This window comes from Schistocerca gregaria, chromosome 2, assembly GCF_023897955.1.
Source record: "Schistocerca gregaria isolate iqSchGreg1 chromosome 2, iqSchGreg1.2, whole genome shotgun sequence".
In the NCBI taxonomy this organism is placed as follows: Eukaryota; Metazoa; Arthropoda; class Insecta; order Orthoptera; family Acrididae; genus Schistocerca; species Schistocerca gregaria.
Genome location: NC_064921.1, coordinates 135,477,767 through 135,495,186, shown reverse-complemented (window position 1 = coordinate 135,495,186; position 17,420 = coordinate 135,477,767). Strand labels below are relative to the sequence as shown.

The 17,420-nt window shown below is 41.0% G+C and overlaps 1 protein-coding gene across 3 annotated transcripts in view; it reads left to right on the top strand.

Annotated features, from left to right (window-relative positions):
- The window catches only part of LOC126336516 (synaptotagmin-15-like), a 229,670-nt gene that overhangs the window by 187,975 nt on the left and 24,275 nt on the right, over positions 1-17,420 (top strand). For all 3 annotated transcript variants that reach the window (XM_050000297.1, XM_050000298.1, XM_050000299.1), the window contains exons 6-7: positions 3,957-4,222; positions 12,409-12,733. In XM_050000297.1, the coding sequence (XP_049856254.1) occupies positions 3,957-4,222; positions 12,409-12,733 (591 nt within the window). The remainder of the gene's footprint in view (positions 1-3,956; positions 4,223-12,408; positions 12,734-17,420) is intronic.

Here is a 17,420-nt window from a genome sequence, read left to right as displayed (position 1 = left end):
CTGTTTACAAATTTTCCACATATCAGGTGTCCCTGTCAACTAGGGGCACCAGAAGGCTGCTTTAATCCTTAGGTGTTAAAAGAGCCCTGACCTCAGGCCACCAGATGTTGCAGACCTGCAGGAGAGATTCTGTGAAGTTCGGTAGGTAGGAGACGAGGTACTGGCAGAATTAATGCTATGAGGACATGCTGTGAGTTGTGCGTGGGTAGATCACATGGTAGAGCACTTGCCCACGAAAGGCAAAAGACCTGAGTTCGAGTCTCAGTCTGGTACAAAGTTTCAATCTGTCATATTGGTGCACACTTTGCTGCTGAGTGAAAATTTCATTCTAGAAATATCCCACAGGCTGTGGCTAAGCCATGTCTCCGCAACAGCCTTTCTTCCAGGAGTGCTAGTTCTGCAAGGACTGCAGGAGAGCTTTTTGAAGCTTGGAAGGTAGGAGACAAGGTACTGCAGAATTAAGGCTGTGAGGATGGACCATGAGTCGTGTTTGGGTTGCTCAGTTGATAGAGCACTTACCGCAAAAGGTAAAAGTCCAGAATTCGAGTCTTGGTCCAGCACACAGCTTTAATCTTCCAGGAAGTTTCGTTTTGTTACATCTTTATTACTAACTCTATTCACAACACATTTTGCAGATGCTAGCCACATATACCACTGGATGTATCTGCAAAGTTTTATCATTGCACATCACATAGTTCAGGATATATGACATCATAAACATTGAACTGTGTGAAAATGAAACTGCTAGGGTATACTTGAAATGAGTGTACAAATGTGTATGAAATATGTTGAATATATGTGACATATATTTGACATCTACGTACACAGGCGAAGTGATGGGTAAAAAGCTTATCCTAAATCCCTGGAACAATTTTAGCCAAATTTGGTATGCATATTAGATGTGATCTGGGAAGAAATACAGTGGGGTTAAGAACCATCAGCATCCTATTGATACGAGGTGATATGTGAAGAGAGGAAGGGGAGGATGAGATGGGCAGAGAGAAGGAGAGGGGGAAATGGACAGAGGAAGGAGAGGAGGAGGTGAACAGAGAAAGGGAAAAGGAGGAAGAGATAGGGAGGGAGATGGGGCAGTGCCAGATGAACAGAGAAAGGGGGAGGAGGAAGTGGACAGAGAAAGGGAGGAGGAGGAGATGGACAGGGAAAGAAGGGGAGGTGGACAGAGAGAGGCAGGAGGAGAAGATGGATAGAGAGGGATTAGGAGGAGACAGACAAAAAGGTGAGGAGGAGATGAAACTAGTGGGAAGGAGGAGAGGATGGACAGAAGAGGAAAGTGTGCTCCATCTACTCCTACCCCCTCTGTCTATCTGTGCTGGGTACTCAGCTGGTGTATGTACAAAATTGTGTCCTCAATATGAGTGTGAATACACAATTCTTAGTATGAGCATTAATATATTCACACGCATCTATAATGTTTCACAGGGTAGTCTACTATAGAAAGCTAATCACTCCAGCTTTCAGATTGAAGATCAGACAAATAATAAATGACAAAAAACGACATTTTGTATGACAATGCAACATTATAGATCATCATCATCATCATCTTGTAACATTTCCAGAGCATGTTATCTTGCATGGAGGGTCAATCTTGGACAGTTTCCAGAGGTTGGAAACTGTCCAAGATTGACTCTCTACACAAGATAACATGCTGTGTCCTCCTTACCAAAAGTCCTCAATCCAATCACAAATTTCACTTGATACCCCGAATGATTGTACTCTTGACAATAAGCATAGGTGTGGTACTGAGTCAGGTGCTTTTTGGTAATCAAGAAACATCTACCTGTTTGCCTTGGTCCAAAGATTTCAGTATGTCTTGTGCGTAAAGTGTGAGTTGGGTTTCACTTATCATTTTTCTTCTAGTTTTGACCAATAGTTTTTTAAACACCATGTACATAATTGATCTATTGGATAATGTTGGAAGTATCATGAGGCTTTTTGCAGGTAATGCTATTGTCTACAGGAAGTTGGTAATGCCAAAAGACTCGCAAAACATGGGAAGAACTGTAGAGAATTGTTGATTGGTGCAGGTACTGGCAGTTGACTCAGAATGTAAATAAATGTAATGTATATGCACAATTAAGTGAAGAGATCTGTTATGGAAATACGTAAAGTTAATTGTAGGAAAAGCAGGTGCCATACTGACATTCATCATAAGAATCTTAAGGACATGTCAAGCAGGAAAGCGCCGGCAGACAGGCACATGAACAAAACACACAAACACACACACAGAATTACTAGCTTTCGCAACCGATGGTTGCTTCTTCAGGAAGGAGAGGGAAAGACGAAAGGATGTGGGTTTTAATGGAGAGGGTAAGGAGTCATTCCAATCCCGGGAGCAGAAAGACTTCCCTTAGGGGAAAAAATGGACAGGTGTACACTCGCTCACACACACACACACACACACACACACACACACACACACACACACATATCCATCCGCACATACACAGACACAAGCAGACATATTTAAAGGCCATTAAAGGCCATTGGCCATTGGCCATTGGCGCACATACACAGACACAAGCAGACATATTTAAAGGCCATTAAAGGCCATTGGCCTTTAAATATGTCTGCTTGTGTCTGTGTATGTGTGGATGGATATGTGTGTGTGTGTGTGTGTGTGTGTGTGTGTGTGTGTGTGTGTGTGTGTGTGTGCGAGTGTACACCTGTCCATTTTTTTCCCCTAAGGGAAGTCTTTCCGCTCCCGGGATTGGAATGACTCCTTACCCTCTCCCTTAAAACCCACATCCTTTCGTCTTTCCCTCTCCTTCCTGAAGAAGCAACCATCGGTTGCGAAAGCTAGTAATTCTGTGTGTGTGTTTGTGTGTTTTGTTCATGTGTCTGTCTGCCGGCGCTTTCCCGCTTGGTAAGTCTTGGAATCTTTGTTTTTAATATATTTTTCCCATGTGGAAGTTTCTTTCTATTTTAAGAACATGTCATTCACTCATGAAAGAAATGGCTTGCAAAACATGTGTTTGAGCAATTCTTGAGTATGTTTCACCATTCTGGGATTTTTAGCAAGTAGGATTAATAGAAGTAATAGTAAAATATCTTATGTAGAGTAGCATGTTTGATCAATAGATTGCTTGATTGATACAAGAACATTACAGAGATGCTCAACAAATGCCAGCAACAGTTGCTACAAGAGAGGCATTGTGTATCACGGAGAGGGTTACTGTTGAAATCCTGTGATTGTACTTCCAAACAGGATACACCAACTTAATACTTCGTCCCTCATGTGTTGTGTGACATGACCACTACCAGAAAAACAGAGACATTAGTGCGCAGTATAAAGACAGCCGTTCTTCATACATACCATTGCAAATGGAACAGATAAAGGGGAAAATGATGTAGGTACAAGAGGTAACCTCTGCCACACACCATTAAAATGGCATGTGGAATATCAGCTATAAATACACAGGTATCCCATCAGTTAAAGTCACCTTTCCCCGCTTGAGTGATTTCAGTTGATTTCCTATTCTGTGCACAATTATTATGATAGCTATAATTATAACATTTGTGCAGTAGGATAATTCTATTGAAATGGCCATACATGAAGTCCTGCCCTCTTGTTGCCCATTCAGAGGTTGTACTCATGTCAATTTCATGTAGCTTCTGAAATCTTGACGTTCAGATACAGTCTGGTTGGTGGCTGACTTCAAGTTTGGAAACTTCAGGCTCTAAAATCTTAGTTATCTGCAGAGGTCTATTTCTGTATCATGAGTAGAAATTTATTATATCTATATTGGAAGCCTGTTTATTTCAGCCACTCTGAATAATTCTCAATAGAAAAGTGGAAGTGATAAATAAACTTATTATAATCCATTGCCACTGTAGTTTATATTTAGCCATATTTTGTTTGAAATGATGTTATTTACATTAAATAATTTGAAACTTTTATTATCTAATGACAACTCTTTCTTTTTTTTTTTACAAAGGATATAACAAGTGAAACAGAGCTGCACATAGAAGGCGAAAGTACACCAAAAACCAAGTCTGGAGATCTTGCTCGATCTTTTGGTATTGATACGAGCCTGTATACTACTAGCAGATCAAGTAGCCCTGGAGCTCACTATCAGTGTGGTGACATCATTGACAGCATCTATACATTACCAGATATTTCTGGAAAAGAATGCACAATTGCACAAGATTTTCCAAGTGGAATCTTAGACTTCAGTTGTTCCTATTTTCCAAAAAGCAAAAAGTAAGAATGTTATTGTTCACAGTTGATTAGTAATTTAATATATAATAACTAAATTAAAATTTTAATGTGCAAATTCATGAAATGTCTAAGACTGGCAAAACAAAGTGTATTTATGAATCATTTTATTTTCAATAAATCAGTCTATAGTTTGGTGCTTCTATTGTATGGAAGCAATCATCTGTAACATTTTGTGCTTACAGACATGTTTCTAATTGTACTAAAGGCACCAGAACTGAAAAAACCTAAGAAACTAACCAAAACTTATAAATTTGCACTTCTATTATTTGTATAAAAACCATCTGTCTTTTGATTGATTTCATTCTGTGCTCTATTTTAACCTATCTTGTGCTAATCTTTCCCTCTCTGTGTAACTGTTTCTCTTGGCTTGCTCCTGCCAATGCCAGGTTAACTGCTCCTGGATTCGTAGCAGCTATGACACTAGCCTATTTCTTATTCTGGCAAGGGTCTTCCAAAGACTTCTTTTCACACCTGTTCTTTTTAGTTCATTTTCATTCTGTACTTTATTGGACCAATTAATTTTTAACAGTTTTCGGTGATGGTAAATTGTAAATGCTTCCAGTTTCTTCTTCTAAGGATTTGCCATTGTCCACATTTTACTCCCACACAGTACTGTGCTCCTGATATTTACCTTCAGGAACTTCCTAAATTTTATAGTTAATCTGATATCAGTAGAGGTATTCTAGAAAATAAAGCTTTATTCAGATGTGCCAACATACTTCCAATATCTTCCCTTCTCTGGCCATCCTTTCTAATGTTACTTCGTAGAGAAAATTCTTTAAAGTTTAAATGTAAATAATGAAAATGATCAGAGAAAAAGTTATGAACTTTGACGACACATTTCATCCTCAGTGCAGATTATGTGTGCTTGTGAGCAAAAACTGCATAACACTTTCAGTCTCCTTTTCATCTTCATATTCTCAAAAAAAGGTATAATAGATTCAGTTTCTCCAAGATTCACTTATTGTCCTCTTGTCTTGTGTCTTCGTGTCTTCACAGAGTTTCAGATGGTACTCATCACAAAATCAGGGAGCAGATGAAACAATGAACATGCTGCAAACATTGAGTGGTTGATAACTGTGATCATGGTGGTCTGTGGCAGCCCTTAAATCTGCCATTGATGTTCTCCTATATGGCATGGCATCAGCAGATGTATCCTTCTGCACCATGACTAGCAATTTCATTAAATGGACACATGATAATACTGAGTGAAACATTGATACATCCAGCAGAATTACAAGGAACTTGAATGATTAAAATGATTATCTTGTTCAATTATTTGATCATCCACAACAATTTTTCTTTTTGCAGGGTCTTTTCCAGTAAATGCCATGGTTTTTGTTTTCTTCTCTGAAATTTCATTTCACATTATTTAAATGTTTTCTCCAGAATGTAGGCTCTGTTTTACAGGTCATCCAGTTAGTAGGGTGAGATGATCTACATCTAAAAGAAAGTTTAAAACAGTGTGAGTGTGTATATATGGATAACTTTATCAGAAAATGCATCATTCATATATATATATATATATATATATATATATATATATATATATATATATATATATATATTAAAAATAAAGATTCCAAGACTTACCAAGCGGGAAAGCGCCGGCAGACAGGCACATGAACAAAACACACAAACACACACACAGAATTACAAGCTTTCGCAACTGGCAGTTGCTTCGTCAGGAAGGAAGGAAGGAGAGGGAAAAATGAAAGGGTGTGGGTTTTAAGGGAGAGGGTAAGGAGTCATTCCAATCCCGGGAGCGGAAAGACTTCCCTTAGGGGAAAAAAAAGGACAGGTATACACTCGCACACACACATATCCATCCGCACATACACAGACACAAGCAGACATATTTAAAGGCAAAGAGTTAAGGGCAGAGATGTCAGTCGAGGCGGAAGTACAGAGGCAAAGAAGTTGTTGAAAGACAGGTGAGGTATGAGCGGCGGCAACTTGAAATTAGCGGAGGTTGAGGCCTGGCGGATATCGAGAAGAGAGGATATACTGAAGGGCGAGTTCCCATCTCCGGAGTTCGGATAGGTTGGTGTTGGTGGGAAGTATCCAGATAACTCGGACGGTGTAACACTGTGCCAAGATGTGCTGGCCGTGCATCAAGGCATGTTTAGCCACAGGGTGATCCTCATTACCAACAAACACTGTCTGCCTGTGTCCATTCATGCGAATGGACAGTTTGTTGCTGGTCATTCCCACATAGAAAGCATCACAGTGCAGGCAGGTCAGTTGGTAAATCACGTGGGTGCTTTCACATGTGGCTCTCCCTTTGATTGTGTACACCTTCCGGGTTACAGGACTGGAGTAGGTGGTGGTGGGAGGGTGCATAGGACAGGTTTTACACCGGGGGCGGTTGCAAGGGTAGGAGCCAGAGGGTAGGGGAGGTGGTTTGGGGATTTCATAGGGATGAACCAAGAGGTTACGAAGGTTAGGTGGACGGCGGAAAGACACTCTTGGTGGAGTGGGGAGGATTTCATGAAGGATGGATCTCATTTCGGGGCAGGATTTTAGGAAGTCGTATCCCTGCTGGAGAGCCACATTCAAGGTCTGATCCAGTCCTGGGAAGTATTCTGTTACAAGTGGGGCACTTTTGGGGTTCTTCTGTGAGAGGTTCTGGGTTTGAGGGGATGAGGAAGTGGCTCTGGTTATCTGCTTCTGTACCAGGTTGGGAGGGTAGTTGCGGGATGCGAAAGCTGTTTTCAGGTTGTTGGTGTAATGGTCGAGGGATTCAGGACTGGAGCAGATTCGTTTGCCACGAAGGCCTAGGCTGTAGGGAAGGGACCGTTTGATATGGAATGGGTGGCAGCTGTCATAATGGAGGTACTGTTGCTTGTTGGTGGGTTTGATGTGGACGGATGTGTGCAGCTGGCCATTGGACAGATGGAGGTCAACATCTAGGAAAGTGGCATGGGATTTGGAGTAGGACCAGGTGAATCTGATGGAACCAAAGGAGTTGAGGTTGGAGAGGAAATTCTGGAGTTGTTCTTCACTGTGAGTCCAGATCATGAAGATGTCGTCAATAAATCTGTACCAAACTTTGGGTTGGCAGGCTTGGGTAACCAAGAAGGCTTCCTCTAAGCGACCCATAAATAGGTTGGCATACGAGGGGGCCATCCTGGTACCCATGGCTGTTCCCTTTGATTGTTGGTATGTCTGGCCTTCAAAAGTGAAGAAGTTGTGGGTCAGGATGAAGCTGGCTAAGGTGACGAGGAAAGAGGTTTTAGGTAGGGTGGCAGGTGATCGGCGTGAAAGGAAGTGCTCCATTGCAGCGAGGCCCTGGACGTGCGGGATATTTGTGTATAGGGAAGTGGCATCAATGGTTACCAGGATGGTTTCTGGGGGTAACAGACTGGGTACGGATTCCAGGCGTTCGAGAAAGTGGTTGGTGTCTTTGATGAAGGATGGGAGACTGCATGTAATGGGTTGAAGGTGTTGATCTACGTAGGCAGAGATGCGTTCTGTGGGGGCTTGGTAACCAGCTACAATGGGGCGGCCAGGATGTTTGGGTTTGTGAATTTTAGGAAGTAGGTAGAAGGTAGGAGTGCGAGGTGACGGTGGGGTGAGGAGTTTGATGGAGTCAGGTGAAAGGTTTTGTAGGGGGCCTAAGGTTCTGAGGATTCCTTGAAGCTCCGCCTGGACATCAGGAATGGGATTACTTCGGCAAACTTTGTATGTAGAGTTGTCTGAAAGCTGACGCAGTCCCTCAGCCACATACTCCCGACGATCAAGTACCACAGTCGTGGAACCCTTGTCAGCCGGAAGAATGATGATGGATCGGTCAGCTTTCAGATCACGGATAGCCTGGGATTCGGCTGTGGTGATGTTGGGAGTAGGATTAAGGTTTTTCAAGAAAGATTGAGAGGCAAGGCTGGAAGTGAGAAATTCCTGGAAGGTTTGGAGAGGGTGATTTTGAGGAAGAGGAGGTGGGTCCCGCTGTGATGGAGGACGGAACTGTTGCAGGCAGGGTTCAATTTGGATAGTGTCTTGGGGAGTTGGATCATTAGGAGTGGGATCAGGATTGTTTTTCTTCGTGGCAAAGTGATATTTCCAGCAGAGACTACGAGTGTAGGACAGTAAATCCTTGACAAGGGCAGTTTGGTTGAACCTGGGAGTGGGGCTGAAGGTGAGGCCTTTGGATAGGACAGAGGTTTCGGATTGGGAGAGGGGTTTGGAGGAAAGGTTAACTACTGAATTGGGGTGTTGTTAACCTTTCCTCCAAACCCCTCTCCCAATCCGAAACCTCTGTCCTATCCAAAGGCCTCACCTTCAGCCCCACTCCCAGGTTCAACCAAACTGCCCTTGTCAAGGATTTACTGTCCTACACTCGTAGTCTCTGCTGGAAATATCACTTTGCCACGAAGAAAAACAATCCTGATCCCACTCCTAATGATCCAACTCCCCAAGACACTATCCGAATTGAACCCTGCCTGCAACAGTTCCGTCCTCCATCACAGCGGGACCCACCTCCTCTTCCTCAAAATCACCCTCTCCAAACCTTCCAGGAATTTCTCACTTCCAGCCTTGCCTCTCAATCTTTCTTGAAAAACCTTAATCCTACTCCCAACATCACCACAGCCGAATCCCAGGCTATCCGTGATCTGAAAGCTGACCGATCCATCATCATTCTTCCGGCTGACAAGGGTTCCACGACTGTGGTACTTGATCGTCGGGAGTATGTGGCTGAGGGACTGCGTCAGCTTTCAGACAACTCTACATACAAAGTTTGCCGAAGTAATCCCATTCCTGATGTCCAGGCGGAGCTTCAAGGAATCCTCAGAACCTTAGGCCCCCTACAAAACCTTTCACCTGACTCCATCAAACTCCTCACCCCACCGTCACCTCGCACTCCTACCTTCTACCTACTTCCTAAAATTCACAAACCCAAACATCCTGGCCGCCCCATTGTAGCTGGTTACCAAGCCCCCACAGAACGCATCTCTGCCTACGTAGATCAACACCTTCAACCCATTACATGCAGTCTCCCATCCTTCATCAAAGACACCAACCACTTTCTCGAACGCCTGGAATCCGTACCCAGTCTGTTACCCCCAGAAACCATCCTGGTAACCATTGATGCCACTTCCCTATACACAAATATCCCGCACGTCCAGGGCCTCGCTGCAATGGAGCACTTCCTTTCACGCCGATCACCTGCCACCCTACCTAAAACCTCTTTCCTCGTCACCTTAGCCAGCTTCATCCTGACCCACAACTTCTTCACTTTTGAAGGCCAGACATACCAACAATCAAAGGGAACAGCCATGGGTACCAGGATGGCCCCCTCGTATGCCAACCTATTTATGGGTCGCTTAGAGGAAGCCTTCTTGGTTACCCAAGCCTGCCAACCCAAAGTTTGGTACAGATTTATTGACGACATCTTCATGATCTGGACTCACAGTGAAGAACAACTCCAGAATTTCCTCTCCAACCTCAACTCCTTTGGTTCCATCAGATTCACCTGGTCCTACTCCAAATCCCATGCCACTTTCCTAGATGTTGACCTCCATCTGTCCAATGGCCAGCTGCACACATCCGTCCACATCAAACCCACCAACAAGCAACAGTACCTCCATTATGACAGCTGCCACCCATTCCATATCAAACGGTCCCTTCCCTACAGCCTAGGCCTTCGTGGCAAACGAATCTGCTCCAGTCCTGAATCCCTCGACCATTACACCAACAACCTGAAAACAGCTTTCGCATCCCGCAACTACCCTCCCAACCTGGTACAGAAGCAGATAACCAGAGCCACTTCCTCATCCCCTCAAACCCAGAACCTCTCACAGAAGAACCCCAAAAGTGCCCCACTTGTAACAGAATACTTCCCAGGACTGGATCAGACCTTGAATGTGGCTCTCCAGCAGGGATACGACTTCCTAAAATCCTGCCCCGAAATGAGATCCATCCTTCATGAAATCCTCCCCACTCCACCAAGAGTGTCTTTCCGCCGTCCACCTAACCTTCGTAACCTCTTGGTTCATCCCTATGAAATCCCCAAACCACCTCCCCTACCCTCTGGCTCCTACCCTTGCAACCGCCCCCGGTGTAAAACCTGTCCTATGCACCCTCCCACCACCACCTACTCCAGTCCTGTAACCCGGAAGGTGTACACAATCAAAGGGAGAGCCACATGTGAAAGCACCCACGTGATTTACCAACTGACCTGCCTGCACTGTGATGCTTTCTATGTGGGAATGACCAGCAACAAACTGTCCATTCGCATGAATGGACACAGGCAGACAGTGTTTGTTGGTAATGAGGATCACCCTGTGGCTAAACATGCCTTGATGCACGGCCAGCACATCTTGGCACAGTGTTACACCGTCCGAGTTATCTGGATACTTCCCACCAACACCAACCTATCCGAACTCCGGAGATGGGAACTCGCCCTTCAGTATATCCTCTCTTCTCGATATCCGCCAGGCCTCAACCTCCGCTAATTTCAAGTTGCCGCCGCTCATACCTCACCTGTCTTTCAACAACTTCTTTGCCTCTGTACTTCCGCCTCGACTGACATCTCTGCCCTTAACTCTTTGCCTTTAAATATGTCTGCTTGTGTCTGTGTATGTGCGGATGGATATGTGTGTGTGTGTGTGTGCGAGTGTATACCTGTCCTTTTTTTTCCCCTAAGGGAAGTCTTTCCGCTCCCGGGATTGGAATGACTCCTTACCCTCTCCCTTAAAACCCACACCCTTTCATTTTTCCCTCTCCTTCCTTCCTTCCTGACGAAGCAACTGCCAGTTGCGAAAGCTTGTAATTCTGTGTGTGTGTTTGTGTGTTTTGTTCATGTGCCTGTCTGCCGGCACTTTCCCGCTTGGTAAGTCTTGGAATCTTTATTTTTAATATATTTTTCCCATGTGGAAGTTTCTTTCTGTTTTATATATATATATATATATATATATATATATATATATATATATATATATATATATATATATATATATATATCATAAAAACTGTGGCTAATATACTATGCTTGTTCCTGAGCCATTTGTTTATTGTGATAGATTGTATCACTTTTCTGCTTCTATTATGTGAACTGGATATCCCTCTGTTTTACATAATGCTCCAGATATTTTCTTAGCTGAGGTTATCAATACTCCTTTTGTGGTCAATAAACGTTATGTTTTTTGATTGTCTCTCTCCATTTCTAAAACCCATTTCTTACTCAGCTTTCAGATGTTAATCTCAGCTTTTGGTCATGCTTTGGGTATTACTATATTTTTCCAGCACATATTTTAGATGTGAATTATTCATGCTTTATAAGTTCACAATTTATCCCTTCTGTTCATCCTTTTTTTCTACTTTTCAAGGCCAAGCAGCTTCTACCTCTTCTTATAAACCACTTTTTATTCTTAGTTTCTGATGAATGCATTTCTTTACAACTTTCTCTTTTGACAAACAATTTCATTGCCCTAAATGCAGACTTATCTTCTGTGATTGTTGTCCTCAGTGTTGCTACTAAATTTCTCCCAGTTTTCTTACATAGGTTGCCTTCTTTGTTTTCTTTCCAATGTTTTTCTTCACTTTGTGAAGTTAATGATTTAATTCATTTATATTGTTCGGAGGTTGGAGATATGGTAGTGATTTATTGAATTTATATTAAATTTAAAACACATGATTGAATCATGATTTCCATCTAGTACAGTAGAAGTTTCTTGCTTTTATGCCAGGCTTTTTTTAACATGGTAAGGAAAGGAATTATTCAGTGTGAGGACACTTCTGGGTGTTAGGAGTCAATGGTTCTCAGAAAATAGAATCCAAAACCTTGTGTAATGGTGTAATGGGATTATCTTTAGATCGATCTTGTAATGAAACAACAGTGCATTTTCCATAATGATGCAGCACTTATACTTGGATCTCGCAAAAATAGATGATATTATGAAGACCAAATAAATTTGTCACTTTTGATGAGATTGTTTCATTGGTAATTCATTCATGCATACATTATATTCTGTAAATCCCATTATGAAGAGGGAACTTCATGTGTGATTAAGTATCTCTTCAGAGTAACTTTATATATTTTAACTGCATGTCTTTGATTAGTGTTGTAGAATGAACCATAAGCTTTCATTATTCCTGCCTATGTTCTGTTTATTTTATTACCCTGTAATTGTAATGAACTATAAAGAATACTTTTCAAATCATTTCAGGTTACTTGTGCATGTTAATAAGATAGAAGACCTGGAGGTGAAAAATGAGAATAATACATACGAAATAAATTTGAGGTTGACAATATTACCAGCAGAGAAGCACAACAAGAACTCAAAATCTTACAAAGTGACACAAGTTGTTGAAATAGAAGAGGACTTTCAGTTTACTTTGAAGGACATATCAGAGAAGATATTGAGAATATCAGTTTATAACATAAAGAACATTGGAAAATATAGTGCAATTGGCCACACTCTTTTAAATCTTGAAGATGTACCTTTTGGAAAGGCACAAAGATATTCACTGAAGCTCTATAAACAGTCGCAAGTAAGTATTCTATTATATCCCATTTTCTACAGCAAAGTAGCTCGTTATGTGTTTATTATAAAAAAATATGGGAAAACAATTAATACATCAATATTTTTGACAGAAGACAGGAGAGGAAATAACTCTTAAGCAATGTATTGCAAGAAATATAGGCTATACCAAATGAATGGGAAGTAGCAATGGGATAGCAGCATGCATTCAAATTCCAGTGTAATGTAGATAATGTTACACTTGCACAGTTCTACATATTCAAGTCCTTTTTTCTGAGCCTTTGTGTATATTGTCTTTACAATTATTTATTATACTGACACATATATGCTTATAAAGAAATCTAGTTTTGAACATATGAGATTAGAAAGACTAGTACCTCAGGCTGTCTTGCCTTGTTAGGTCTCAATATTTGCTGGAGTGTTAGAAAATTGGGTTTTGCCAGTACAAGTCACTTCAAACAATACCATGGATTTGCATTTAACAGAACACTGATTCATGTCTTATGCAAGCCAAGGAGTTTCTTTCAGTCTTTCTACTTTTCTCATGATCTGACAAGGTCAAGATTTACTTAATCTTTATAACACATATTTACTGTCCATGTGTTTTGATTTATGTGGTTAGGTAGTTGGTGGTAACAGGTATCTTGAAATCCAATTTACCAGGCCTGTCAGCCAATATATGAGGTATGGCTATAAAATAATGGGATTATAGTAGTAAAACATTTTATTTCAAAAACGTACATATGTAATTATTGTCAACCTCAATGTATTTTCCTTCTCTATTTTATATTAATTGAAACAGTGCTCGAAGTCTTCCTCTATGGTCCTAAATGACATGTCCCACTTTTTCTTTCACTGCTTGAACAAACTGAAACCTTTTTCCTTTTAATGCAAATTTGGCCCTGGGAGAATAAAAAAAAGTCACATGTGCTAGGTCTGATGAATAAGGTGGGTGGTCTAACACTAGGCAGCTGTAGTTTCCTAGAAACCTCTGAACAGGCAGTGCTGTATGAGCCGGTGCAGTGTCTTGATGCAGCACCCATGACTTGTTCTTCCACAATTCGGGTATTTTTTTTCTTGTTTCTCATGGAGTTGAACAAGAACCTCAAAATAATAATGCTTATCAACAATTTGACCTTCAGAAATCCAAGAAGATTCACAATTCCTTGAATATTAGGAAAAAAAATCATCACTGCTTTGTGCCTTGATTTGCTTATTTGAGATTTTCTTGCTCTCAATGAAGTTGAACCCTTGCAATGCAAGGACTGGCACTTAGTTCCTGGATTATCAGTGAAAAACCAAAATTTGTCACCTGTTATCCAAGAAATTAGGATTGTTTTCAATAGTATTCAAAGCATCAGTACAAATATTTTCATGAACTTCTTTTTGTTCAATTGAGAGAATTTTCAACAACGGTTATGCACACACTTTTCTCAAGTTAAATTGGTTATAGAAAATTAGCCTTACACATTATTTGTCAATTTCTACAGTTTCAGCAATTGATCGAATACTCATCCAGTGGTCAGAGTGAATCAGATTGACTACTTCATCAATATTTTGATCAATTTTCAATGTTGAAGGGTGCCATAGGTGTTAATCATCTCCAGCATTTTCTTGGCCATCTTGGGAATGCTTGAACCACTCAAAAACTTGTGTATGTGAGTAACAGTCATTACCATTCAATTCTTCTACTAAAAGATCGGTTTCAGTAGCAGTCTTTCCAAATTTCATGTGAACTTCATGACAGTTTGTTGCTCTATTATTACACTTATCATTTTTCCAGCAAAACAAAATAACAGCTCTTACACAAATGAAGGCCATGGATGTGTTGGTGGTGCAAGATCTGCCAAATCCAGTCAACTAGCACTTCTTATTCCAGTCTTGTCATGGGCGTATCTTACCTCATAAAACGCCAGGCACCTGTGAAAGCAATCATACCATATACCAGCTCTGTTGCAACCATTGCACAGCTTTTTATGTTGATATGACTACCAACCAACTGTCCACTAGCATGAATTGCCACCACCAAACTGTGACCAAAAGCAAAGTAGACCACCTTGTGGTACAACATGCAGCTAAACATAATATGATCGATTTAAGTGGCAGCTTCACAACCTGGTCCATCTTGATTTCTCGCTTCCACCACCAGCTTTTCTGAACTGCGCAGATGGAAATTACAATTAAAACAGACTTTGCACTCCCAAAATTATCCTGGCCTCAATCTATGGTAACCTAATGTCCTTACATCTTCCACCCAATAATTTCCACCACTTCTGTCCTGTCACCTCCTCTCTTTTCATATCCCTCACCCTGCCACTCTCTGCCAATTTACCCTTCTGTCCTTTCCCCCTCCTTGCTTCTCTCTTTTTCTGCTCCCCAGTTTTCCTCATTCACCCCACCTTCTGATGCTACACCTGGCAGTTCATCTGGCTGAGTTCTAATCCTGTCCTTCACCCATATACTACTATCCTTCCCTCTTCCCAACCCCACTCCAAATTGCTATTCGCATGACATTCACATTCCAGTCAGAAGTGCTGGTGGTAGCAGTCCTGCGTGCATGAGATGTCTTTGCTTGTGTGAATGTGTGTGTGTGTGTGTGTTTTATTTGCTGGAGAACACTTGGGACGAAAGCTGTAGTATGTAACAGTCTTTTGTTGTGCTGGTTTCAACTCAACAGGCCATATTTAAGGTGACTAGCAATTTATCCTTTTGAGATATGATATACATAGTTTTGAATTTTTAATGACTTTATGTAAGAAATGTTACAGTATGCTATAGTTCTCCTTTTTTATGGGATCATCAAATATCCTTTATGATTCACACAAATTTATTTTCGTTTTACAGGAAAATCTGGTCCCTGTAGTTATCGAGGGTTTCCTTTTAATAACCTGAGGATTGTTTTTTATGACAGTTTTTCAATATAGCTGGAAACATGTTAAAATGGTATTAACATTCTTTTCCATATCTATAGGGCTCAGTCTGTGAGCTGCAGATAACATCTGTCATTGAAGATAGAAAAATATGTGTTGGCTAAGAGGACTGGTAAATTAGCTTCCAAGTTAGCAGCTGTTACAATGAATTGCTTAGCCATGCAAATGTAGGCACAGTGCCAATACAACATGTTCTATAAAGGAGTATAAATAAAACTTCCATCCCATGAAATGAACATAAGATACTGCGTATTAGTAGGAATGATACAGAGTTCACTTTTGTCCTACTTACATAAATGATCTTCCAATCCCTTCCAAATCTAGTTTAAAAACTGTAGTTTCTTTGATAGCACAAACATACTAATGGAAAGTCCAAACTCAACTTTCCAACCTCAGTTCGGGTGATAGCTAATTGGTTTACAACTAGTTCACAGCAGACAGTTTGAATCTGAATCTTACAAAGTGTCATAATATGCAGTTTTTAACAAACAAAAATGACGTGCTAGAAGTAAACATTAATGGTTGTTAATTAAATCAGATGATGTGCATAAATTTTCTTGAGATCCAGCCATTATAAATAGATAAACTAATCAAGAAACTCAGTTCAGCACATCTGTGCTGAGCTAAAGACAACAGTGTTTGTTTAATTAGCATATTTTCAGACATTATTGTCTTTTAGTAGATTAAAACTGAAGAAAGTGCAAAAAGGTGGGAATTTAAGGAGATGGGACCTGGATAAACTGAAAGAACCAGAGGTTGTACAGAGTTTCAGGGAGAGCATAAGGGAACAATTGACAGGAATGGGGGAAAGAAGTACAGTAGAAGAAGAATGGGTAGCTCTGAGAGATGAAGTAGTGAAGACAGCAGAGGATCAAGTAGGTAAAAAGACGAGGGCTAGTAGAAATCCTTGGGTAACAGAAGAAATATTGAACTTAATTGACGAAAGGAGAAACTATAAAAATGCAGTAAATGAAGCAGACAAAAAGGAATACAGATGTCTCAAAAATGAGATCGACAGGAAGTGCAAAATGGCTGAGCAGGAATGGCTAGAGGACAAATGTAAGGATGTAGAGGCTTATCTCACTGGGGGTAAGATAGATACTGTCTACAGGAAAATTGAAGAGACCTTTGCAGAAAAGAGAACCACTTGTATGAATATCAATAGCTCAGATGGAAACTCAGTTCTAAGCAAAGAAGGAAAAGCAGAAAGGTGGAAGGAGTATACAGAGGGTCTATACAAGGGTGATGTACTTGAGGATAATATTATGGAAATGGAAGAGGATGTAGATGAAGATGAAAGGGGAGATACGATACTGCGTGAAGAGTTTGATAGAGCACTGAAAGACCTGAGTTGAAACAAGGCCCCTGGAGTAGACAACATTCCATTGCAACTACTGACAGCCTTGGGAGAGCCAGTCCTGACAAAACTCTACCATCTGGTGAGCAAGATGTATGAGACAGGTGAAATACCCTCAGACTTCAAGAAGAATATAATAATTCCAATCCCAAAGAAAGCAGAAATGACAGATGTGAAAATTACCGAACTATCAGTTTAATAAGTCACAGCTGAAAAATACTGACGCGAATTCTTTACAGACGAATGGAAAAACTGGTAGAAGCCGACCTCGGGGAAGATCAGTTTGGATTCCGCAGAAATATTGGAACACATGAGGTAGTACTGACCTTACGACTTATCTTAGAAGAAATATTAAGGAAAGGCAAACCTACGTTTCTAGTATTTGTAGACTTAGAGAAAGCTTTTGACAA